Source organism: Spea bombifrons, chromosome 8 (assembly GCF_027358695.1).
Source record: "Spea bombifrons isolate aSpeBom1 chromosome 8, aSpeBom1.2.pri, whole genome shotgun sequence".
NCBI lineage: Eukaryota > Metazoa > Chordata > Amphibia > Anura > Pelobatidae > Spea > Spea bombifrons.
In genome coordinates, this window is record NC_071094.1 from 30,103,350 (window position 1) to 30,130,831 (window position 27,482).

Genomic DNA, 27,482 nt, shown 5'->3' on the forward strand with positions numbered 1-27,482 from the left:
AGTGTATACAATTCCATGTTAATTGCGCAGTGTTATATTCCGCAAAGATTCATTAAATACAATTGTTAATTTTTCATAGCGCTCATTTAAAATGTTTACGGACTTATTTTGACATGGGAATTTTCATGTTGTCAGATTTATTAATATGTCTGTCGAAAGTAATTGAAATGTGTTGTGTGTGTCATTGTTTTCATAAAAATCAGATAAAAGCTTGGCAAAGTGATTGAACTATTATCATGGCATCACCTCATTAAGTGCTCAATCTTAAGGAAAGATAACTTCCTCCATAATCCAAGCGTAGATCACATCAGCACAATTCCTTGCTTTTTTTCCCAGGTGACAATTATTCCGTCTGCTCTTTTTGCAAACGTAATTACCCCACTGGGCTCAGTTGATTTCCGAACACATTGCTCTCCCTAAACATTTCATAAATGGAAATGCAGATATTCTGAAAGGAAACAGGCTGATTTGACGACTGTGCGTTCTATTGTTCCGCCATGGAACAGTGGTGATCTCGGAAAATAGATCTAAACCTGCCAGTTTCAGCATATAAACGATCAGGGCTATTAGAAGGCAGATGTTGCCAGACTTTCAAAGTGACTCTGATTATTACGCCAGGGAACAAAGCAATACTTATTTTTTTTTTATTTGTTTATTTATGTGTACTGAATATAATTGCGAGGCTGCATTTTAATATCAAATGTCAACAGAAAGAAATTGCATAATGTTTGAAAATATACATTTTTATTCAGATATGCATGTTTTATTCTAGCCTCTATCCTGAAAGGGGCTGTTTTGGAAACAGAGCACAAATATAGTTTATGCTGCAGAGGTTTGAAGAATCGGCCTTGCCACAAATTATATTTTTTTTTATAATGTGTGCTTGCCGTTCTTGATTTTAATCAAGGGGAACCAGAGAAAATGTTCATCCTAACTTTAGGCAGTATTTCTCCTCTGGCTGGTGATAAGTATGATTATTTAAATGGGCTTTCTCTGTAATCTATTTTTAACAAATGCTGTGCTGACTGGAGCATACTCTTAACATGTAGTAATCTAATCAAAGTATATTGTGACAGATGGTGTACTAAAGTGATTTGAGTCTCGAGATCTTGGAACAGTTGATTGGTTGAGCTGGAATATCACACCTTTAATCGTATCACTTTTAAGTCTATCATATCCCAACATTTTAAGGGGCCCAAATTGGGGTGTGTGGCTAGAGATGAGGGTAGGGCTTGTGAGTTGTCAAGGTCAGCCATCCTCCTTATTAAAAGGAGCAGAGCCTACAATGGAGGCCTATGCTACAATAGCGCAGACCTCCATTGATTCCAAAGCTCCCTGGGCTGGTCAGAGGGGATCAGAGGATCTCCCCAACAGGTCCTAAACCCCAGGGGCTGCACAAGCTGGACAGTGTCCCACGAAACCAGGATGCTTATGCAGTATGGTCTATGAAGGATGACTAGTCAATGATCAAACATATTTATTTAGAAAACTGAAACCAGTATCAAACAGTATTGTGGAACTGTTCATGTATGTATTGTGGTTCACCCCTGACACCACACACTAACACTACACTAATAGGGATTACAGTCCAAATCTGGTAATTAGCCTCTAGTAAAGCACCCCAGGAGATACAATATGCTGCCCAGTATGTCTAGTGGTGCTAAGACAGGTTCCATATATATATTATATGGCCACATTGGTGGGCCTAGGAACTGTATAGTACAGTACAATAGTTATTTATTGGAGGTTTATTTAAATTCAATAAAACAAAGTACTATAGAACATTAGTCCTCAGCTGTTCTTTGAACTACCATTACAAAGTGCAAGAGTTTCTCTAAATATGACAGAAGTTTACTATTTGTTTTTATTTGCAGGATAACTATTTTCCCCAAATATATTAGTTATGGAGTTAAATGCATTTGTAAGAGGAGTGTAGAACTTTGGCCTCTTTTGTGAGTCCAAAAAAAACAAGTCCTGTGGCATACATCCCAATATTTCTGGTGTCCAGATCGGGATACTTGTTGGGGTGTCTGGCAAGAGGCAGGGATAGGCGCGGCCAGCAGCGGGAGTGGGTGGGGCCTGATGCAGAGCATTGAGATGGCCACCAGGGGGCTGCGATGGAGGGCTGTGCAGCACAGACTTCCATTGATTTTATAGCTCCCTGGAGCAGTTAGGGTAGACCAGAAGATCTCTACATCTAGTCCATGATCCCCAGCTTTAATGAGGCAAATACAACATTAATGCTGACACAATATAAATATACTTAGCACAAAATGACCACTTTGTGGATTTATATGGAGTTTTCTTTCTCCAGCCAAATGGAAGTATGACATGCAGATATCAAAATCTATAAACCAAAGTATACCATAGCTATTACAGGCTGTTACTTGCTGGCACTGAAAGGAGAAGACAAAGGAAAATAAGCATTTTTTTCAACTATCTCAAACCTGCAAAACATTTTCAAGAAAGAATCCAATCAAGAGTCCCAATACTGTTGGTTTTTCAAGATATGAATGAGGTCATCAAGCTAGGGTCAGGAAGGTAACATAAAAGGACAAAGTAGTACTTGTCAAAACTAAAAGAAACATTCTGTTCCTCTGAATACCTGCTTTAGCTAGTAAATCCATAGGAGTCTGAACGAGTCTGAAAGATCCAATAGCCATTTTTTTGTGGGGGGAACATCTATGTTCTACACCCATTTCTTTTAAATATAATGCTTGCAAAATATGGTTCAGGTCGATGGATTTGTCTACATTTTAATTGAAATGGATCAAATGCTCTACCTCTACTCTCTTCTATCACTCTCTCTATATATAAAAGACACGCTGACCTAGCTAGATGTGCTTGTATACGTTCCAGCTGCACAAAATATTCAGCTTGGGCTCTGATGTTATTTACAGCCACCAAAGCACTAAACAGATTCATGGAAAACTGGAACTAATCCATACCTATCACATTTTATGTCTTTATGGGCCAAGAACAGGTGAATTACTTTTATTAAGTTTTATGAAATATAGTAAATAACCACTATCTGGACATTGCTGTATTCGAGAGTGCAGTAACATTTGTGTCAATCATTTTTACTGTGGATTGGTGCATTAATCTGGTTTATATTCTCGGAAAATGGCAAAAGCCTGAAGTTAACACATGAAAAATTCACTTTATTCATATTCAAGTGCACATGTACAGCATAACTCTGATACCACTCATCACCGAAAAGCACAGGGTTTTAGATCCTGCTTAAAATCAGGTCTGACTTAACGCTAGGATTAACGCTAATATTTTAAGAGGCTCTTGAATTGAAAAACCCACATTTAAATATATTGAAATACATTTCTGAATTTATACAAAAAATATTTGTATCACCTTTGATGTACACATATACAGATAGGAATAACAAACGATACCATGCAAGGAACAAAAATACGACATCTTGATCATGCTGTCATCGATGTATGAATCTGGGATCTGAGATAGACCTGTCTTTATTGCCTAGTTATAAAATTATCCAGGAAAGTGCGATTAAATGCATTCCTTATGTTAGTTAAACGTTTACTAAAACCATGAGGATAGAAGTAATTTCAGTTATTTTATTGGAATCCAAACGGTGGTTGATCCAAAGGTTAGTAGAGGATCATAGGAATTTTAGTCCAGCAACAGGAGAATAATTTTAGTCGAATCGCCATCTTGGTTCTGACACAGTACCTACTTTTGTGAAAATAAACCACTGGCGATTTGTTTTACTCCCAAAGATGTGGAATATTTGGAACATAGCACAAGAAACTGGCGTGCTGCATCATTATATAATATAATGACAAACCTGGCACAGCCATCCTATATTGTCAATGGTATTGATTCCCTACGAATGTTGTTGGCAAGTCAGGGACTTCTCAGCAGCTGCACTGTTTTCATGCCAGTGGTGGTAATTTAGAGGAGTGACATCTGGATTCATGGTACGCTCCCTGCAAAATATCATTCAGAATTTGCAATGCTTGCACAAAAGCAGTACTTGTTATAGCTGTGCTGTCTCTTTTTTTGTCTGCTATCAACTTCTTTGCATTATTTTTCACGAACGCTAAAACTGAGGATTCCTAATGCGCATGGCATTGGGTGCATGAAGAGCTAACAAAAGGTCTATCCAACCTCTGTTATACTGTTATGTGGGGTATGGCTCTAAGCAAGTTTTACCTCATTGAGGGTGGTGTATAAGTGGAAAGCCCACCCCATAAAAGTGGTAAAGGTTTATACAGTGAAGGAAAAAGGGGCAAACTATCCCATTGCTCTACATCTGTTGCACCACTATGACAGTCTCTCCACTGGTTCCTCATACCATCTACATTAAAATCTAAACTCCTGAATCTTAGTTGCAGAGCCATTGAGAAACCCTGGGGGGGGGGATTAAAAAAGCATACAATCTATCCTAATAGATCTGCATTCTGCAAAGAAACCCACTGTTTCCCCCAATTTCAGATGGCGACAGAGCAATATATACTCACTGACAAGGGGGTAAGGGGTTTATAGATGGGCTCTAGACCCCCTGAGGTGCCCAATCACAAACAGGTAGGGATAATAGAGGGGATTTGTCACCTCTTCCTTGGTTAATTGGTGGTCCTGGAGACAAACATTTTTGTTTTATTTTTTATTTGTATGAGTATTTTTACAATAAATATTTCTGGTAGTTTATCTTGTAGCCCTGGAGGTCTGGAGTTGATCACCCCTGGTCTAGTTCTTGAAGATTTCCCATTGAGCATACAATCTCTGTTAGACTAAAGTGCCTTTTTTTTCGCTCCTTAATTCTACCTGTCATGGTTTGTGGGCAAACGACACAGCTGGAGAGGTGGTTGACCCTAGGACATCTACCATTTCACCCAGAAGAAAAGCGGATCTCAAACCTCTCAAACCAGTCATTTAAACATCTGTTTAAATGACTGGATTCTGCAACAAACTGTTCTGCAACAAACTGTTGTCATCTCCAATTAAGACTGCAGATCATGCTTACACTACCTACCAGGGTAGATTAAAAACAATTTCATCAAATGTATTTTAATGAAATGCTTTTGGAGGAAAAATCTATCTAAAGATAGTTTTCTATTTAAGATATGTTATGGCTCAAATATTATTCGGCATGAAGTAAAGCTGAGTTATGTAGTTTTCTGACAAGTTATTATTCTAAACATGATATCTTCATCTGGTTGCGAATATTAAAGATTATAACTACCAGCAAGTATTACTTAATAGTGATTTAGGTCATCAATCAAATACCTACCTACCTACAGACTGGCACATTTCCATGCAGACATGGTATGTAATATGTGTAAAATATCAGCTAAATTATTACGAGTTTTCCCACTCCATATCTCCCCGTACACAAAAATGTGTCACATGCAGGTGTTTATACTGATCACTGTTTAGATACAAGGTTTATTATTTTCAGTTCCTGGGAACATTCTTTAATTGGCACCAGTGCATATCACTGGTGTAACGCATTGCGGTGGGGGGCCCTGGCAAGTGGGGGCCACCAACATGAGCTCCTCCATTCTCCCCACTGACCAGGCATACTGCTAGGCTGGTGCCATGCTCCCTTAGGCCCAGCATGGTCAGTTTGATCTCTGGGATATTACATCCTTTCCTGTCGCTCAGACATATGTGAGGACCAGGAGGGAGCAGAAGAGTTGGCACCTTCCTACAAACCTCCTGAGCCAACAAAGGTAGGTGTGTGTAAGTAAGAATGTTACGGTGTGTACATATGTTACTGAATGTGTGTAAGTATATTACTGTATGGGTGTATGTCAGTATGTGTGTGTAAGTAAGAATGTTACGGTGTGTACGTATGTTACTGAATGTGTTTTGGATGCTTTCCAATAAAGCCTTTCTTCAATTGTTGAACTGCTCCAAATTATGTGAATATAAATGTACGTGCACGGAGAGAGAAATAAGACACACGACACACTCTGGGTCAGGTCCAAAATCACTCTGCTTTATTTTGTTTATATTATAGATTATATAGTGTCCGGAAAGAGGGACTTCAGGTTACGTAAAGCTTATTAATTGGTTAATCCTGAAACTATGCGGAAATAGGCAGAAAGGCAGAAAACCGTTAGAAGCAAATATTAGATACTTTCCTGCAACTAGATATAGCCAGGATGGCGCTTGCGGTTAGTAAAATATAGATAACTGAACACACTGCTACTTGCGTCTCTCACGTATTTACGTGAGGTGTAACCCTTTATTGGTCGAGGCCAGCTAATATTCATTAAAGCAATAAGCGTTTCTTGCTGATATATTCTAGTTCCATAACAAATATGTGTAAGTATGTTACTGTATGGGTGTATGTTATTATGTGTGTGTAAGTAAGAATGTTACGGTGTGTACGTATGTTACTGAATGTGTGTAAGTATGTTACTGTATGGGTGTATGTTATTATGTGTGTGTAAGTAAGAATGTTACGGTGTGTACGTATGTTACTGAATGTGTGTATGTTAATGTGTGTTCAAGAGGTACAAAAATTGCATATAAAACATAGAGCTTCTGCCAATTTGCATGTTATATTTAATAAAAAGGATTTCTATTCTAGAAGAATAGCTAGAACACATTAGCAGGTGTTTTTCAAGGTCTATATTTGCATGTTACTTAGTATGTCAAGGAGAAAATGTCTTGCTAGTGACTGGTTTGGAAGCCTGACACCCTTGTCTTCCTAATGTACTATGTGAAAGTTCAAAAAGCACATATGTTTAAATGAATTATTTATCATACACAAGCTGTGGATCTGTAATTGCTTCATTTGCAGCTACTTGTGTGGGTTGAATCAATGGAGTTGGACAAGCAGAAATGTAACCCCTTAATGCGAAAAAGCCCCATGCTTGGCAATAACATGTAAAATGCGATCTTTATTGTGGTTGGATTATACCGTAGAATATTTACAAATTAATATCTGTCCCTTGCAATACACTAACTTCAGTACAACTGTGTAAGTAACAAACGTTTGATGTTTGAAGAGTGTTTGTCATCTAAACAAATGTACCCGGAAAGCCAGAGGGGCGATTCATATAGATAATATTTGGCATTTTGAAATGTAATATATTTCTTTGTTGGTTGAATAAAAGAAGCTTTTATTAGGAAGGCACGTTATTGCACTCTTAGACTTGTTTTCCTTACATCATGCATCACCCATATGGTACATAGAACTCAAATTCACAGGACGGTTCCTGAGTACTCATTACTTATTGAGCCATTGATTCTACTGTGATGCTGTTCGTTAAGAAAGCATGTCTTCACTTCTTCATAATTCATGAAAAAGGGACTCATGTCCTCTTACTGATAATGGTTCAGTATATAATATTATTTTTACTATTATTGTATTTTTTAAATTCTTGCACTGCTCATGGTTATGGACCAGTTCTGATCCATTGGACTTTTCATGATGGTTGTAGCATCTCTCCGATATTAATAGGCATTATAAGTGAGCTTGGCTGGCCCTGTATAATGTATAGTTAACTTAGAGTTCTTGAAAGTTACTTCAGTTGCTGATTGAAGGAAGTATGCATTATGCATGGCAAACCCAGCCCTTCTTGCAGGAGAAGTTAACTTGGAGTGGCTCTTCATAATTCATAGTGCTATCAGGGAGTTGAAATGTTCAACTTTCCCGCAAGCCCCTGTTTTTGTGAATAAACCCCAGTTGTGTTGTGTCTGTAGATCATCAGTCATTGTAAGGTGTATGATGGTGCTGGTGCACACACCAGATGCGCATGATACATGATGGAGGTTGGCTGTGTTTCTTTCTGCAAACAACCTGAATGTTATACAGAATGTAAATCGTACGTTTGAGAGGCATCAGCGGTCCCCTTAATCAGTGAAAGGTTAAGAGCAAACAATCAAATGGCATGACGTTAGCACTCATCAGCAGACGCAGAAGATCCACCGGTTGCATCTCATGAATGTCTAACAGCTGTTTCACTTCTTCATTTCTATGATTTTCACTTTTTGAACTTGGACCAACTATTTAACCCAATCAACGTGAATGTGTGTGGCAAATAAAGTCTTAGGTCATTCATTCTTCCCTCGTGTTCTAATAGCGTGTTATCCTCTTTGAGGATATTATTGCTCCAAAAGAGAGATGCAAATGTTGCCATTTGAGTAGGAAAGGGTCAGCTGCACACTGGGATATTTCCATGTTCCATGCAATGGTTCGCTCTTCAAAGAAACATTAACATAGAACCTGGCAGAAAATAAAAGCCATTTGATGGATCTAGTCCATTCCTCTTGGTCCTTGGATGATACATGTTCCAGGAAGCCTTTTGCATATCTTTTTTTGGTGTAGTTACATATATGCCGCAGCCCTTCTAACAGGGTACTATGGCCTCTGCTGTTTTTCTGCTACTATTCTATATTAAGTATAAGTATATATATATATATATATATGCAGGATAGTTATTTCCCATCTTGCTGGGCCAGCTGTCACACAGTGACTAGAAGCTGTTGATCAACTGGCAGCCTTCCTCCTACTCATTAGTTTACTGGAGGCAGGTATGCCCATAAACTAACAGATATGCCTAATTTGATTTTGGTATGACTGCTCTTTATTTCCCTATTCTCCCGGTGTCCTGTAGAGCGTCTCTATGTGAAATACTCTGCGGGACTGCTAAGCTGACACTTGCTAGCAGAAGCAAGAGACCTGCAGGCAGCTCAGAATTCACTAAATCAGGAATCAGTAAAGCAAATCAACATGTAAGCAATATATCCTGCGTCTGCTATACTTTACTGTGTAACAATAATAATGAGAAGTAGCAATGCATTTGCTTATAGATTAGTAGAAACGGTTGTTTGGTCTGTAAAAGGGATTTATACATCCAGAACCCTTGCAATCTAATCCCTCGCAGCTAACTAATAAATCATTCCACTTATTGCAAATAAAAATGATCTATTCTTGAGGTCTGAAAGAAGAATTGTTTTGGGAATAAGTGTGTTAGTGCAGAGTCATTTGTTAATTTTATGCGAGGAAAATCAAATAATATATTTCATGCCAATACACCCTGATGACACTGAACCTGACTCTGGCGATGCCAGGAAGTATGCAGCTAATGAGAGTTTTATCAACTAAATGCAATCAAGACAATCAGCAGTAACATGGAATTCTCTCCACTAATAAGTTTAAAGCAATTAGGTTATTGACTACATTAAATAGCATCTGGCAAACAAATCCTAGACTGCTTCCAACAGGATATATTTCAGGGCTAATAGATGCATTCATATGCTGTATGTGAGTATGGGTCTCGTGTATCTGTCCCACTCTGGATTTATATTTAAGTTAAAAAAAGCTAATTTTATTTTGTATTACTTACTTTACCTGTATTACTTACTTTACCTTCGATCACTACCTGCCACCTGCATTCTCTCTTGGACGGTACTGGTGCCGCGGAGTGTCCATGGGCTCTGTCAAATCATCACTTCCACCAGTGAGGGTCCAACGGTGCGTTACGGACACTTCTGGCTCCTGTACTCTCAGAGAGAAAGCAAGCTGCAGAAAATGATCAGCGGTATGGTAAGTAATACAGCTTTTTGTCCTCTTAGTACTTTTTGGATTTTGTTCTGTTATGGACACAAGTACAGTACAAACCTTTTGTATTGTATCATGTTTTTCTCTTCCTTTTCACTCCATCCCTTAAAGATTCATTGTACTGTAAAATATAAACCATTAAGTACATATATTGCTAATAATAAAAATAATATATCCATAAAAACTGAACACTTTTTTTTATCTTCCTCTACGTACATTTGGCTACTTTTGACTTCTGTATCTTTATTTAGGCATTTTCTGGGTAAGCAAAATCTGATTGTCCGTGCATTCTCAACATGCACTTGAATCAACTCATATTCACTCTTTAATGCTTCATCGGCTAAATGTGAACAACCAATACGAGCAAGACAGCACAAAAATTATAGCAATCCTGTTGTGGAGAGTTATGTTAGGATACAGTGTATTAAAGGCAAACATTCACTTATGATAAAGGTTCTTCTTTGAAGAGCAAACTTAAAAGACGTGCAGGGGTTCCCAGCCTTGTAGAATCGTGAATATTTAATAAATTGTGCCTTGTTGCAAATTTATGCAGATGCCTTGTCATTGTCTGTTAATTAAATGCAACCTTATTCCGCTTATGAAGCCCCAGTGAAATCCCACTATCCCAAGACTGTGCTCAATAAACCTGGTTGTAATGTGTAGATTTGCAATCATTCTATGAAAAGGACTGTCCCACCTACGATGCTAAAGTTAAATGCCACATCTATCCCAGAAACAATTCTTTAAAGTGTGTAAAAATTTTTCTCATTCATAACTTTGGCCAGAAACACTTAATTGGCATGTTACACAAAAAGCAGATGGTGATTGGTTGTTGAGATAGAAAATGAAAAATATTTCTGATTTTCACGCACTGTCCCACTGTCCTAGGTAGCTGTCACATTGTCTTGCTTTTGTAGCCAAAGGAGATCATGGGCTGGGGAGCGATAAAATCAATGTCGTTGCTACACAGACCTCCAATACAGCTCTGATGTGCCAACTTCCCAACACTCTGAAGCTGAGCGCCATAAAGTAAGGTGGTAAGGTGGGCCATCACACCTCCAGCACCACCCAATTCTGGCACTGCCTAGTCCTAGTCCTGCCTAGTTATGTACTGGCCCCTCCCTGCCTTTTTGCACCCCCAACACATGTCCTTTCAGCACCCCCCTGCTCTGACCTGACCCTTCTTGCCTCCTCTGGTCTGACCTGCCACATTTTACACCAGCAGAGGTAAATCGCTAAAGGTGTATGCAGGGCCGGCCGAAGACTTAACGCCGCCTGGGGCGAAGTTTAAAACGCCGCCCCCCGCCCCCGCCGGGGGGGGCGAAGTTTAAAACGCCGCCCCCCCCGCCGACGCCGGGGGGGGCATTTTAAACTTCGCCGACGCCATACGATCCCCCCCCCCCCCGGTACTTACCTTTAAACAGTCTCCCTGCTCTGCCACGGTGCCGGCTTGTAATGCTGAGCGCCGGAAATTGACGTCACTTCCGGCGCTCTGCATTACAAGCCGGCACCGGGACCGAACAGGGAGACTCGCCGCAGAGGAGAGAGAGAGAGGGGCGCCGAGCGGGTAAGCGAAAACCACTCGGTGCCCCTCTCTCTCTCTCTCTCTCCTCCGCTACAAAAAAAAAAAAACGCTTGGGGCGGCAAAGTGCCGCCCCTTCTAAAGTGCCGCCTGGGGCAATTGCCCCAGTCTGCCCCATTATAGGGCCGGCCCTGGGTGTATGGGAGATGAGCCGGTCAGACTGATAGCCTGCTCTGCCCTCTGACTGCTGGGAGCACAATTAGGGGTCCATGTAACAACACTCTAGCCGAGCACTGATACGTTCAAAAAGGATTAAAATGCCAGAGTGGACGTTCAGGCATTCCCCACAGGTAACATCATCGCTAATGTCACCAGGGAATACCCTTAATGCAGCAGGAACTCGCGGGGTCTGTAGAGATCCATGATCGGGTCTTCTGTGAAGACCTCACAGCAGCAAGACAGAAGCTTCCACCCTATTAGAAGAAAAAGATGTGCTCGGTATGATCTTAGCATGTAAGTGTTTGTCACTGTCAAGTGTTAGAGTAAAACCAAAAGTAAAAGTCAGGGGTATAGACCGGGACTAAATGTAAGTGGGGTCCCTAATAAGGACAAGTGATACTATTTAGTGTTCCAGTGTTTGAAACACACAGACATAGTGATTGATTTCATGATTACACCTGAAGATGTATCCTCTAAGATCTCAAGCATTGGTTCACTAAAAGGCATCATAGATTCCATAAGAGTATATCCTGTCATTGACCAATATGGTAATATTCATGTTTATGTAAAAAAGATAAGGCAAAATTAGATGTGAGGGTTAGTTATTTTTTTTGAATCCATAAAAGTGAACCCCACACTTCTAACCCACTCTTCAATTTTCATCTCCACCACGCAAAAACAAACAAAACCTGCCTCCATCTCCATTAGGGGTGCAAAGGTATAACATGCTTTTGCATAGTGATGTGAAGTAGTGGCAACAAAAAACAGTGACACTGGACAAGGAAATTGTTTCTCTTTGGATCCTTGGATCAAGAAGCTATAATATATTTAATAATTTATACCCCTGTATATTTTGCTTTTCTAAAACAATATCCTGACTCCTTTTGAAGGCATCCATTGTATTGATAGCAGATTCTATTCCTTAATTGCCCTTACTGTAAAGAATCCCTTTGTTGCATATGAAATCTTCGTTATTCAAGTCTCAGTAGAGGACCTCTTGTTATTTTTTCCCATAATGCATAACTTTGCATTTGCCTGTATTGAAATTCATTTGCCACTTGCTTGCCCAGTGTCCCACTCTGTCTAAATCCTCCTGCAGAGAAGCAACAGCAAGGTTAGACTGTATTTACCTACCTAATTTTTTGCCAACTCTCATACACTCATATTTAGATATTCATTACAGAAAACCCCTCATTTCTAGCGGTGGTGGTGTCCATGAAATGACCCAAGGTTTTTATCCTTATTGGAGCTTGCGGCCCAGATAAACTTTTGGGATGCTTTTTTAGCTTTGTGCAATTGACCCTTTATTTATCTTGTATCCCTGTATATTGCACTATTTTCTGTGTTATTTTGCTATTTTCAGGGTTACTGCTTGCACGGAAGCTATTGACAGCCTGTGAAGCATATCTGACTTTGTGGCTTTCCCTACTTCATTGTGGTTTGATTTTACTGTATAAGGAAACTGACACAGTCATTTTTCATTCCACTTGTGATTTGAATTTATTGTATTATTGTTTTTGTTTCATTTGACTTGCTTTAGCTACATTTTCGAATAAACTTTTTTTGAAGTAAAGAAAGTATTTTACCTTGTGGCACAGGATAGGAAGTATTGACTTTTTGGTATGTTTAATTGTTATTTTGTATGCCAAGTTTTTTGTTGTGTTTGTTATGAAGCAGTGTTTTATTTTTATAGTCAAGGGACCAACTGGGCCCTCTGGGCCATAAGGTGCCAGTCCTCCCTTGATTAGGTGGACATGGACTGCTTTATGCCTCCTGGAGGAAAAGTTGAGGTAAAATGATGGGAAAGAGAAGATAAAAGGTTGAAAAGCTGTAATGTAAGAGGTTTAAAGGCTGTGGTGATGGAGGACATAAAGTCGTTTAACAGAGAGAGGCTGGTTAGGGAGTATCTAGTGGAGGTGGAAGGTCGTAGGGTAAATAAATGGAACACGTCAAACTCTGCTATGCTAAGTGACTTGGTAATTAAAGCCTGAGACATGATGAATAAATGAATGGGAAGATACCCTTGTGAGATTTGCCCTGGGTTAGTGAATACCCAGCAATCTATTACACTAAAGATTAGCTTCATATGGGAAAATTCACAAGACACTAAAACCGGAGCTTTTCAAGCAGATTATCGCACTTGGTAGACAGTAGCTACCTAAAACCTATGCATATTTTGGCGCTGATTGGTTTACTGGAACGACATGTAAATACTGAAATGATCTCTTGATTACAACTGATCAAATCACCACAACACTCCCTTTCATGCTGGCTAAACACTTGAAACAGTTAAATTAAATCCATCCTTCAGAAGGTCAGCTCACTGAAAATGGCAAGCTTGCAGTTTGCTCGGCTGCTCTTGCCCCCGTGCTCTTTATTTGAAGAGCATATTAGAATGCGGTCGGTGAAATAATTGTGGCAGCGTCAGTATAGTAAGTTCAAGCGGTGGCAGCCCCTTTTGGCAAGCTGCCTTGCAGGTGTTTGCTCCCATCATGCAAAACTAATTGCTTTAACATTATGGTTTTAAATCAACAACATAAAAAAAGCTCTCCCTGAAGTGCTATATTTTTTATTATCATTTTTCTTCATTCTGCTGTATTTTTGTCTATCGTTTTGGTTCAGTGAACTGTTATGCACTGAGAATTTCTTCTCCACTTAAAACGACATCATGATTGGAATATTCAGTAACCCTTTCACGCCTAAGATAAATTTCAATGTATTGTAATGTATTCACACACCTGGCATGGAAAGAGTAATAGAGTCTTAGTGAATAACCTCACACACCATCTGCAATAGGTTTTTTGATAAGCCTCGTTCTTTTTATTATGTTTAAGTATTATTTTTAGTGCTCTAATCTAGTTTTATATTTCAGCGTCTATCACAGTGTGCAATCTAAATGTTTTTTTTTGTATTGCATCTTTTCTTTCAGTTTATGTAGTCCCATTTCTATTACTCTCATACCCTTAGAGCCATTACACTTTCCTAGAATAGGCATCTCTGTTCTGCATTTTTTCATACTCACTCCTAACTTTACACACTCACTAAAAACTCACTAAAAACTAGTGCATTCGTATTTGGGAGAACATGAAAATGGACACAAATGTTGCGTTTTTGTTTGTCAAACCAAATAATGAACAAAGGAATATGGCGGCGGATAAATGCACACGAAGATGCACAACACGAAGAATCTTATATATATATATATATACTAGACTAGCCTATTAGTTAAGACAAAATCCCTAAATATGTTCTAGCTAATCTCTCCGGTCCATCCCCCCATACAAGTAACTGCCTCTTGCCTATCTTAAATCTTCAGTAGTATAGCAGGGGTTAATATGTGAATCCACAAGGAAGAAAAAACTAATAGCGTGAGAAAAATAGATCCCTAGCACTCTAACCCCAAAAAAACTAATAGCGTGAGAAAAATAAACCCCTAACACTCTAACCCAATGCTCGTTTCGCCAAGATGCACCTCGGCTTCATCAATCACTAAGCGGGAAATCCGGCTTTGGCACCAGGATGTAAAGGTCCGTAAGAGCGGTTCTATTGGATCCCGGCAGGGGGCTCGCCTGGCATCAACCAATGAAGAGTCTGAGCAACTGCCCTCTCCCATTCATTATTTTGTGTGAAATTAATGCAACTATGTCAATGCTGCTAACATTTGTTTCATTCATAGGTTTGTTTTATGAATAAGGGACAGAGTTAGATCATTCATATAAATCACCAGAAGCAAACCTATGAATCAAACAAATGTATAACACTGTAACAGTTAGCAGCAGCATTGACATAACTGCATTACACTAAAGAATGAATGGGAAAGGAGAGCTGCTCTTCATTGGTTGATGCTAGATGAGCCCCTGCCAGCGACCAATAGGGTCGCTCTTAACCCCTTAACGACAATCCACATACATGTACGGGGTTGCCGTGCAACGGGTTAACGACAATGCCCGTACATGTACGGGCTGCCGTTAAACAGCTGCATCGCCGCGATCGCGGCGTTTTCGCCGCGATCGGCGGCTTTGCAGCATCCACGGAAGCCTCCCAAGTGAGGCTGACCGTGGATCCGGGGAGGGCAGCCCTCGGCAGCCCTCCCCGGAAGAAAAATGGCCGCCGCCGCACCGATCATGAAAGATCGCGGCGGCGCCCGGCTAAAACAGCTTAGGAAGCGATCTGAATCGCTTCCTAAGCATAAATGGTGTTACTGACATGCCTCGATATCGAGGCATATCAGCAACACTAGCCCCCGACCCCCGATCGCCTTGTGATTGCTCCGAAGAGCAACCACAAGTGCCATCCTGTAAATGACGTTGCCGTCATTCACAGGATGGAATTAACAATAGATCTTAGTTCACAGAGGGTCTATCCAGACCCTCTTGTGAACTCTCGAGCTCCTCCTGCAGGTTGAATGCAGGTACTGCATCCAACCATGCAAGGTCAATGGAGCCCAGCTCACTAATGAGTGATTAGTAAAAAAAAAATAAAAAAAAAATTAAAGAAAATTTTTTAAAAAATGTTTAAAAAAATAAAAATAATATGGTAACATATAAAAATCCCCACTGTCACCAAAAAAAAAAAAAAAAAATTAATAAGCAAGTCCTAAAATTCTTTATCTTTACAAAAATTCCAGCATGGAAAGAGTTAAAATATTGGCATTACAAATGCCCATAGGGTGTCTCGTATTAAAAAATGCATGAGTGGATGGGATAAATTGAATTGGCCGGGTTCAAAGGTGTCCCAAATATGGGACATGGGGGCAGTAGGATCAGATGTCTAAATGGCCAAAAAATACACACCTCACAAAGGCGGCCTTTTACCTCCCAAATAACCCAACAAACCCATGCATGTGGGGTATCACTGCGCTCAGGAGATGTTACTGAACACATATTGGGGTGTTGTTTGACACGGACATATACCAGGAGCGATAATTTTATACCTGAAGTACAACGTGTGTGAAAAAAAATACAAAAAAATTTACTACCATAAAGTTTCACAAAGGCTGGTGGTAAAATTAGTGCATGGAAAGGGTTAAAATACCAGCATTTCAAATACCTTGGGGTGTCTAGTTTTTAAAAATATATGACTTGATGGGGTAAATTGCATTGGCCGGCTTCAAAGATACCCGAAATGGCACATGGGGGGAAGAATTACCAGATTTGGAAAAAAAGGTTTTGAAATAGCAAAACGCTACCTGTACTTATTGCCCCATAACGTGCAGAAAAAAGCAAAAAAACATAAAAACATTGGGTATTTCTAAACTCAGGACAAATAGTAGAATCTATTTAGCAGGTTTTTTCATTCGTTTTTGCAGATGAGTAAAAGTTTTTTGTTTAAAAAGTGAGAAAAAGTAATTTTTTAACAAAAAATCCCCATATTTTATCATTTTTTTTATAGTAAATTAGATGATATGATAAAATTAATGGTATCTAAAGAAAGCCCTGTTTGTCCTGAAAAAAACAATATATAATATGTGTGGGAGCATGAAATGAGAAAGAAGAAAATCACAGCTAAACAGGAACACCGAAAAATGTTAAAATAGCCATTGTCCCACAATATACTACGAGTAATAACCCCTATTGTCCTTAAGGGGTTAAGGACCTTTAAATTCTGGCCTTGGCGTCTGACATCAGCCAATGAAGAGCAGTCCCACTAACACTAAAGAATGAATGAGAAAAAACAGCTGCTCTTACGGACCTTTAAATCCTGGTGCCACAGCCGAGTTTTTCGCGTAGTGATTCCCCGCCCTGATGAAGCTGAGGTGCATCTTGGTGAAACGAGCATCCGGTTAGAATGTTAGGGATTTATTTTTCTCACACTATTTGTTTTTGCGGGTTAGAGTGCTAGGAATCCATTTGCTTTGTTTCCCTTGTGGATTCCCGTATTAACCCCCGCTATAATATGGAAGACTTAAGATAGGCTAGAAAACCGGCAGAAAACGAAGAGAAAAACAATACGAAGAACACATGCGCATATACGTACGAAACCAACACGAGAATGGGCGAACATTCGTAGAACATTTTTTTCCCTGAAGATGATCATGAAGACTTTTGCCAGCACCCAAGTCTACTAAAACCCAACTATTCAGAAGCATACAATCTATCCTCCTATTACCCCAAACTGCATCCTGAAGAAGCCCTGCTTGCTGGAGAGCTTGTGAAGATTCTATGGAAAATGTTGTCTTTCAACACCTAACACTAACACAGGCCCCCTCTCCCGTTGTAGGTGTGCTTCATACAACTGTACCTCAGGGTTTCGATTCACAGATTAGCCCTGGAGTAGGCTTATCAATTAAGTGTGCTGTTTATAACTACTCTTAAAAGATTAATTATAGTAGATTTGTTGATAACCTTTCCTTATAAGATATATTACACCAAAATAGAGATTTTTTTTATTTCTCTTATTCATTATTTCATTATAAATATTTTTCTTAAGGGAAAATTCATTGAAGTTTTTGACTTGTTAATAATATGCTTTTGTCTGCCTTTGCTCACCGAGCAGTTGCTATGAAAATAGTGGTGTAATACACAACCCTTTTTAGTATAACTGCTAGTTCATGATTGCAATAGTGACCCCTAGTGTGCACTGATTGCAATAACACCCCGCAACAAAATACAGACCATCCTGATTTTTCATCATATTTTACAAAATGACAGATCTGAGACATATTTCTATCTTCATAGGAGATAGATGTTTGTAAGAAGCTGAATATTGTTGGGCTGTTATGTTTTAGCTACTAACAAAAATGATCAAAATATGATTATCTGAACTCGGGGAAAAGGCTTATCGCACAGGGAAATTTTTCTATTACAATTCACAAATCATTTTTTATGGTTCCTTTCTTTTCCTAATCTGCAGAAAGAAATGTTCACTTCTCATTGTAACATCAATCTATTTTCACATTCTGTCAGACAAGCAGTTTTCTCTGAAGCCGTACTTCATGTTCAGGAACCTATATGGAAATTAGCAAAGGAAAGTAAAGAACATTATACTATCTAACTACACAATTCCAACCCTGATTTTTTTCACATAATGTATAAAGAATCAAGATTGTTGACTTCTGCCAAAACACATTTCGTTCATCTGAGGTGTTTTCTATCACACTTCAAAGCAATCTTAAAGAATTGTGCTTGTGCTCAAGAACAAGATGTTAGGCCATGCTGGTGTTAGGGTGCAAGGATGGTAGGACTCACAGGACCTTGTGCAGGGTCACTGGACAGCTGAGCCCCAGATTATCGGCGGGTGTCTTAGACTTTCTCTATGGTGCGGGAAAGACTTGATATGCGGCTACCCAGGACAGTGCCTGAAAATCCTAACAGTCCTGCAAAAAACACCACTGTTGGCATGTATGGTATATGGAATGGTAACAGTTTGTTTTTCCGGCTCTTTTTTGTGGATTTTCCCACCAAATTGTTCCTGTTCTTCTTCATTTAACGTTTAACAGAATCTTTTAAAGCAGTGCCTAAATGCATCTTCCTTAGAATGTTTAAAGTAATATCATATAACTTCCCTTCTGCGCAATAAGAAAACATTTGTCGGTGTTGGGCAGAGTGATAGGGGATCATTGCACATCATGTGATCTCATTCTTTATATCTCTCTATCCTACCAGCATCGTTCTCCTACTGTCTTCCCCCACACTCCTCTCCCAGCACCATTCTTAATGTCTTCACTCTCTCCTTGTTAACCCCTCTACCCTATGTCTCCCATCCTAACCCTCCTCCTCTTTACTTCGTCCTACACTCTCCTGCCTGTCAACTATTTACCCTTTTCCTCTCATCAGCGCTCTCAAACCCTCTCAAACCCACATACCCTTAACCTCACCGGGAACTGTTTTTGTACATTCTCTTCCCCCAAATCCTATTCCCCCACTTGTCAAAGTATGACACAAATCAAGCAAATTCATTTGTAAGGTCCGTATTACATGAAAAATGTACAGTATCTGTAGCTAGGAATATTTAACATCTGGTTACATTTGTATTTTATTCACCTCTTTGATGCTCCTCAAATATTTAGAAGGTCATCAGAATAATTGTTGGGGCGTACCACGATGAAGTGCCCTGCTCCTTGGTAAAATCACACACTGTGTACTGTTGGTTAAAATGAATTCAGAAGACTTTTTGCGTGGCATGTGCCCAAACATAATGCAATCTTGTGATTAAGTGTACGCCAAGCAAAACGTATTAAATAGGCTCTTTTGTTCGTCTGCTTTTGGTGTAGTTGTCTGGATTTATAGAAACTAGAGTGATTTTATCACAGAGAACAGCACTTCATGGTATGCGAGACGGACTGCCTGTGGAGCATCTGTTTCTTGGCTTCTAGAGGATTTTTGGCAGCCAGAAAAAGTTTTATCAGCCCTGTATATGTATACTCCGAGAACTCTTACAAAGCATATTGCTGAAATAAAAACTGATACCCAAAAATGTATTAAAACAATTAAAGGGGTAAACCATGCGCACGACGATGCTGATGAGTCTCATAGAGGCTCCTAGAGCAAGTTACCAAAGAGAGTGAGCTTGCCCTAAACATACGCTAGATAAAATGCTCAACATTGGAGGAGGTATAAAAATTCACCTAGCTCAGCTATGGTTGGTTTAGTAAAAAAAATTAAGTGTTTTTAAAGTGAATGATAGCCAAATACTCACCTATTTTGCCCTTTTTCCCTTTGTTAGCTGCTCTCACCTCCACTACAGTCTACACCATGGGTATACAACTCCAGTCCTCTTGGACCTCAACCAGGCCAAGAATTCTGTGTATCTACATTAATACATCTTCACTTGACTTGCCTACATTCATGCTGGCATATCCAAAAGTTGTGTCCCTCAAAGACTGGAGTTGTGCACCCTTGGCCCGTGCCATGAATAATAACGCATTATTGTTGTCACCAGCTGTTACCTTTATATACACTATTATTCTCTCTCTTTTCTAGGCGCTACAGTGTTAGCATGGGTTAAATATTCTCTAGATAACCAGGGAGAAGATTATGTCAAATATGCTTGTATGTTTTTGTGTAATCACTTACATGCTTTTTATCTCTAGAATACATGTATTTAAATATATCTACTTTGCATGATGCTGGATTGAATCAAAGAGCCCTTTGAGAATTAGCGGGTTGTTGTGCAATTCATCCATCAAACATTCAAAATAAGATTTATCCATCAAAAGGCATTGCTATAGTCAGCAGTTGTGATCTTATCAACAGGGATTTCAGAAGAAAAAATGTTTGATTGACAGTAAAAAAGTACTGCAAGAAAAGGGACTTCTGTTTGGAAATTACTGGGTATAGCAGACAAGGTGACCCCACTTAAAGAACATTTCCCAATCGACTCTTTTGCTTCAGGAGAGGCATGTAATGAATTAAGAATTTATTTAATGCTTTAGAGGTTAATTACTTAGAGCACCAAGTATGGCATGTCAAGGTAGTGGCTTATAATGAACCCTCCAATATTGAAGAAGAACCTGTTTGGGTTGAATTCCTAATTTGCGATGTGCTGAATTATGAATATTTTTGCACTGTTATAGGACAATGGCTCCAACCTAGCCAGATGGCTCTTTAATAATTACTGCCCCTGATAGATCCTGCCCCGCTCATCTTGGGATACTCGGAAAACATTCACTGCTGGGGGGAATTAGGGATCAATAATGATAGGCTCTATTTCAGGGTAAAAGGCATGAACACTGACAGCCTCAAAGCTCTTAGTGTCTAAGCAGAGATCCGAAATGGTAATTATGGCTATTAATACCGGAAATAGAAAATTTAACAAAATGGAACCACAACTGTCATGTTGTAAGATCCCCATAAGGTTAGGAGACCAAGGTAAGTAAACAGGGAAATTATAAACCCAAAGTGGCACAACATGTAGAGGCAGCATTGTGACACTATTGTAGTGTATGGGAATTTCTAGAAATTGACATAGATCGAGATTGTAATTAAAGAACTAAATAAAAAGGGGTTTCATTTGTTTTGCTTGCTGGCGGTGTTTACTCTACTTTTTATTGTATTTTTTTTCTTGACAATTGACACACATTTCATTGTTTGTGTCGACTAATTCCCGGCACAACGATGGTATTAAAAAAAATACATAGCAAAGGTATATATGTATCTGTCTGTATATATGCTACCAGTAAGAGCTGCTCAAATGTGCAGCGATCAGACCTCACAGACTTCTGCAATTTGTAGAAATTCAGAGTGGAATTGTAGAGCTATAAATAAATATAAATAAATAGATGTATAGATGAATGGGACTGGAGTATTAAAGCTTTGATCTTCTTATAGCATGCAGAATTAGTTTTTATTGTAGCTTTTTTTAATTTCATGATGTCAACTAGTATATATACACACACTATATGAATATATGAATATATATATATATATACATTGTGTGTAGTTTTCTATATTAAAATCAATTCTATTTTTAGAGTGAGTATGAATTATACAGATCTCAGAGTATTGTTATTCTTACGTATACAAACAACATAATCCTTTTTATTATTTCCATCCACTTTGGTATTAATATAAAATTGTAATAGTACTATGTGCCGTATGTGACTACGACTCTTGCTGCCGCATCATATTTAAAATTGCAGCTCCATCCTAAAATGCTTTTGATGAAATTGTTACAGAAGGACTGATTGGCTGTAGACTCTCCCTAGTCCTAGGTGCTTATACCAATGGGACGAAAAGTAACACAACATCCAATAACCATAATACTAGTGATGCTTTGATTGGAGGACCTTGATAGGTTCATTGTTTATTGTTCGACAAACACAGTCCATTTGTAATCGTGTTCAAGAGTTAATATAAAAATGTACATTATGGGGAGATGTATGTGTGTCCAATGAAATGGGTTTGCAGTTCAGTTACACATCTTTATATATGGCTGCGTTATTATTCTAAATGGAGAAAGGAATAAAGTCTCCTAGTTGCAAGGTAATGTTATTTATTAAAATGCACCGACAGAAACAGAGAATTTACAGCAGCTAAGAACCGCTCAGCCCATCTAGTCTGCCTGCTTTTCCTGATATAAGAACTCAAATAGAAAGCCCAGAACTCAGAATGATGATCCCGCAAAAGCAAGGCTTTTAAACAGCATAATGTATATACGTTTAGCCTGTAAGACAGATAAATATGTTTTCTAACTGGGATCTGTATTGCACATCCAGCCTTAACAGCTCAGTGTAAGATTTTAGAAATGGTTCCGACATAAGGAGGGTTTTGTCTCAGTTTTGCTTTAGGGCTTTCAGAAATAAATAAATAAACGTTCCTACAAACCTGTTTGCTGGTAAAACGAGTAGGTATTTCCGCGTCTATGCACTTGAAGGATTTTGTATTATTGTTAAAGAAATCCCAGGCCGGGTTCTTTGTAGGGGAGTTTCACATATAAGATGATGTGTGGTTAGAAATGGGAAACAGTAGCCACTGATTGATAGAGCATGGGAATGCAGAGCTTGCATGAAAGATTGCTTTTGGGACAGAGCCTTGGTTCCTGTAGGAAATATTTCTCTTATCGTTCCGCTACCAGAAAATCGGTATTCCATTCCAAACCTTTTAATTGAGGTCAAGATTATCGCTGGCAATTGGGGAGTTGATTTTTTTTCCATAAATGACATTTATTAGTTGACACTTAATATATCATTTTTTTTTCCAACCTATTTCTTTTTTTTTTTTGTAATTTTTTTTTTTTATTTTTTTTATAGACATTTGTTTATTTTTCTTACATTTTCAAGTCCCCAGATCTCTCGGAAATAAATAATTTGTAAATAATATATTGATAGAAATTAAAAAATATTTAACAAATACATTTTTCATTCATTTTAAAACTGTAGTCTAGCTTAATTGTAAATTGAATATACTTCAATACGATAAACATCTGTTAAACCCAATGGTGTTGATGATCTTGATTTTAATTGGTACAACGTTAACACTAATATTGTCGTATTGTTTAAATATTGCTGTGGAATAAGATGTATAACAAAATGCTATTTCTTATGTTACTATATTTCTTATAATACTATATTCTAATATATGGCAAAATGTGTGCAGCGCCTTTCTGAAATCTATATAATTTTTGTATTTATGTTTCTGAGCTAAATTTTCTTATAAATGTGCAGGCATACGGAGCTTCTAAAGGTTGGGGAGTAGGGCGTAAATAAGTCCTTCAGCGTTAATAGCAGAATAGCAGTGGCCTTGATTCATCAGATGACACTGCGGCTTAGAACCTCTCCGAATTGATTTTTATGGAAATCGAAAGCTCCTTCAGAGCATCTGCTGATAAATATATTTTATAACTGGAACCATAAAATAGCCCACAGACACAATTAAACGTCCTCATTCACGTCCAAGTAGAGTACTTGAGTACAGAGTCATGCTCTTCACAATGGAGTAGAGGTTCACTTCACAGTAGTGGTTGTCCTGGTTTATTCATAACAGTATTTTTTTCAAGGCATGACAATCAACTGCTCAAAGATAACAGAACTGTTAGGTTTGTGTTGTTCCTGCATATACTACAACTTCTTCAGGTGTTTATAAAAAAAATAATTGAATTTTTGGATTTTCCTTAAGCCACGATGAACTCTGTGGTACATACATCCTGAAGCACTTTGCTACCAACCTTGAGTTTTTTCCACCTACCACAACCATTGGCAAATCCAGACTAGGTTTGTGAACTCCTTGTACTGTGAACTTGGTACGACAGCGAAGATTCAGAGGCTGCGTAAACACTAGGGGAATTGTGCTGTTGTGAACAATGACAGCTTCTATAATACTTGGCTCCTACGTCCATCCTTTTACTCCTCTCTTTCTACCACTCCCATACTTTTCCTCATTATGTCCTACTTACCCCCCCTCCAGTTTTTCTTTCCCACGTCTGTTATTTTTTTTCCTCCATCTTACACTTTTCCTCTCTCGCAGTCATACAAGGCCGTTTGTGCACCAGTCCAACCAAATGTAAATTAATTGGAATCTCCAAATGGTTGGACAACCTGAAATATGTTATATTTTACGTATTTTACCTCATAAATGTCTTAAATTGTACAAAATAGCAATGTCAATCAGTAATAACATGACCCAGTCTAGATGTCTAGAAAGAAATTATTATGAGATGTGTTAGAGAGTTGATTTTCCTCCTTCACTTGCACTTGGCTGGAGAACAAGCGATCAGCCCAAACATTACTTTCCTGCGATTCTAGATTTCCAGTCTTCTGTTGCCTTAGGGAATGGCAATACTTTGAAATGTTGTGTTCTCCTTGCTTCACTTTTTCAACAGGAGAACATTACTGCTAAGAAAGGTTATTCCTTTTGCACTCACTGCCCAGCATGATGTGTTAAGTAAAGGCCTGATGCTGTCATCTCTGATAGTCCACATTTATTTTTTCCCTTTTACACAACAGAATAAATTGTCCTTTTCAATTAAAGTCAAATGTGAAGAATACACCCACATACATTTTGTTCACACAGGGAGGATATGTATGCAGCCTTTTAACCTATTTAATGCCAGACGGGGGGGGGGGGGTAGCAATGCTCATCTCATCACAAAGAAACCCTGTGATACACACAAATTGTGTTTTATAAACAGAGTTTAATTAAATATTAAATAAAGGGAAATCTGGTAGTTATTAATCACTATTATGTTAAACACAAATAAGCTAAGTCAGGGGGCAACATTTGGTTATGGAGTTTTAAAGATAGAAATACCTATTTTGGAGAACTTCGCAGGTCATCTCTTGGTATCTTCTTCAAAACAGAGAAATTACCCTTTTATATCAATTGCATAAATGCCTGCTATATACACATACCTCAAATCCTTAGCTATTCTTAACATTGCCTCTACCGTTCCCCTTTGAAATTCTCACCAATGTCCTTGGAGATCATACCCACAACACTTATTAATACATGTGCTATAGCTACGTGAAGGCTAGAGGACCAGAACCCTATCACAGAGACTGCCACCCGGTCCTGGACGTATGCAACTGCTTGTTGACAGCTGATCTGATCAGAGCTTTAACTTGGGATCTTAGTACCTAAGGCATGGTCAGATGATGGCCCCTGTTTGGAGGTCACACTCACTTCTGGAGGTAGAGGGAATAACAATGAGGTACAGTGGCATTGCAAGGAGGTGCATTGGTGGCCGATGACTAGCTGTACCTGGGGTAGCTGGCCCTCTTGCCCCATTGAGAGGTTCACCTTGGGTCAGTATATGCCCTGATGCTGACGTGTTACCCTCAGCCGATTAGCAAAGGCACACATCAATGATTTTCTCTTGATTCAAAATCAATTCTATCTTGATTTAGGTGAACATATCACCTACAGCACAAGCAGTGGCTGTAGATGCGCCCTGGAGTAACCTTTGCTTTTTTTAAAGAAGCCAACATTATTTTTAGTGGCACCCTAGGTTAGTGATTAGCATGTATCCCAAAACTGGAGACCATTTTAACAAGGGGAAAAAAATGTTACTCCAACCATACAGATGTATATAGGTTCTAAATCTTTCAAGCAAGACGCGTAACAGATGGGTTAGGTGGCTTTTATCTGTTGTCATATTCCATATTCACATCTGGATAAGCAATGCAATACTTAAGGATGCTTTGAGAGCTACTACTGTCTCAATACCACAGGGATCCTTCACATCGTGAATCCGACATATGGTGCATTTAGTTATAATTCATATTACGCCTTGCTCATGTCTCTACCAGTTTAGTCTTTTTTTCCCAATGCCTACCAGTTAAGGTCAAAGCATTAAGAGAGCTTTATTTTTATTTCCAGTGAGTGTTCTGTCCTTATTCTGTTCTGACCTATTTAATACTAAGGCAGATGTTAACAGTTTATTGACCTTCCATCTTCTATACTGGATACAGATGTGTTTTACAGATGTTTCCATCATCTTTTAAACTCTTGGTTAGTTTTCTATCAAACACTGGTGCTGTAATGGTGTATTTTAGCACCCAAAGATTGTGTCCTCCATCTTTAAACTCTATCAATAGTTGAGGCAATAAAGAGATCTACAACAGTAGATCCGTCGACAGATAGGTGGATGTATCAGGTAGACATGCAGTTGAGTCCAGATTATTTAAAACGTTATTTTTAATTGTGGAGTGGAACTGTAAGTCTTTGATTTGCATATTCATTATTAGTTCTGCCTCATCCTATGGCATATTATAGGCTACCCTGTACTAAGGTATACGGTGTCTACTAAAATATGGTTCCTTCCTAACATGTTTTGTCCTGTTTCATCCTTAGGCAGACCACTAACCGTATTCTGCAGAGCCTTCTTTGGATTTACTGGAGACAACGCACCCCAGATCTACTGGATGAGAGGAGACAAGTTTATAGAAGAATTAGAAAATCATATTAAAGAAGGGGTAGTCAGGTAAAAATCCACAAGAAACTGTGTTTGTAAATGTAACTATGTAAACAAATTATTATTATTAATATTATTATACTTTATTTATAAAGCGCCGACAGATTCCGCAGCGCTGTACAAAGAAGAAAATGATACAGATAACGACAAGTACAATCCAGCAATTGACATTGAGGAATGAAGGGCCCTGTTCCCGCAGGAATTTACAATCTAGGTGGATTATTCCTTGTCTAAATGACCAAATACATTTGTCAATAAGCCACATAAAAAAATCTTGGCAAACCTCTACCACCCTAGCCATACCCCCCAGACCAAGTGCCCTAATTTGATAATTTGAAATGCTGAAACACATATTGGTATAAACTACTATAAAATGCCGGTTTATTTTCACGTAGAAGAATAAATTGCATTCCCCTTCTGATTATAATGATTCCTATTGATCTATCTACTCCCAGCAAAGTAATAGGCACAGAAGTTGTAAAGGTTCTCCAGCTGTTTATTGAAGTATTGCGATGCTCCATTTCTGGTTCTATATTTAGCAAACCTTCATTATTTGTTGAGATATTATAAATATCTATGGAGCTTTCTAAAGCAATGTGAGTATCCTCTTGTATTGAGTAGCTAGTCACAAAGGTGTATACTAAAAATAAACACAATATAGCAATATATTATATTAATTACAAGAATCTCTGGAAATGTCATAGTGGATGAATCATTGCAAAAGGGTTTATGTGCCCGTTTACTTAGGTGACAATGTCCAGCTGTCAATGTATCTACAAAAATAACCACTAGCTTATTGCATTGTCTTCGTAGTTGAAGGGGGTACATTAAGGGTATAGC

The 27,482-nt window shown here is 38.7% G+C and overlaps 1 protein-coding gene across 1 annotated transcript in view; it reads left to right on the top strand.

Moving 5' to 3' along the window:
* The window catches only part of IL1RAPL2 (interleukin 1 receptor accessory protein like 2), a 258,512-nt gene that overhangs the window by 219,097 nt on the left and 11,933 nt on the right, over positions 1 to 27,482 (top strand). The window contains exon 7 of the mRNA XM_053472558.1: positions 26,522 to 26,651. Within this exon, the coding sequence (XP_053328533.1) occupies positions 26,522 to 26,651 (130 nt within the window). The remainder of the gene's footprint in view (positions 1 to 26,521; positions 26,652 to 27,482) is intronic.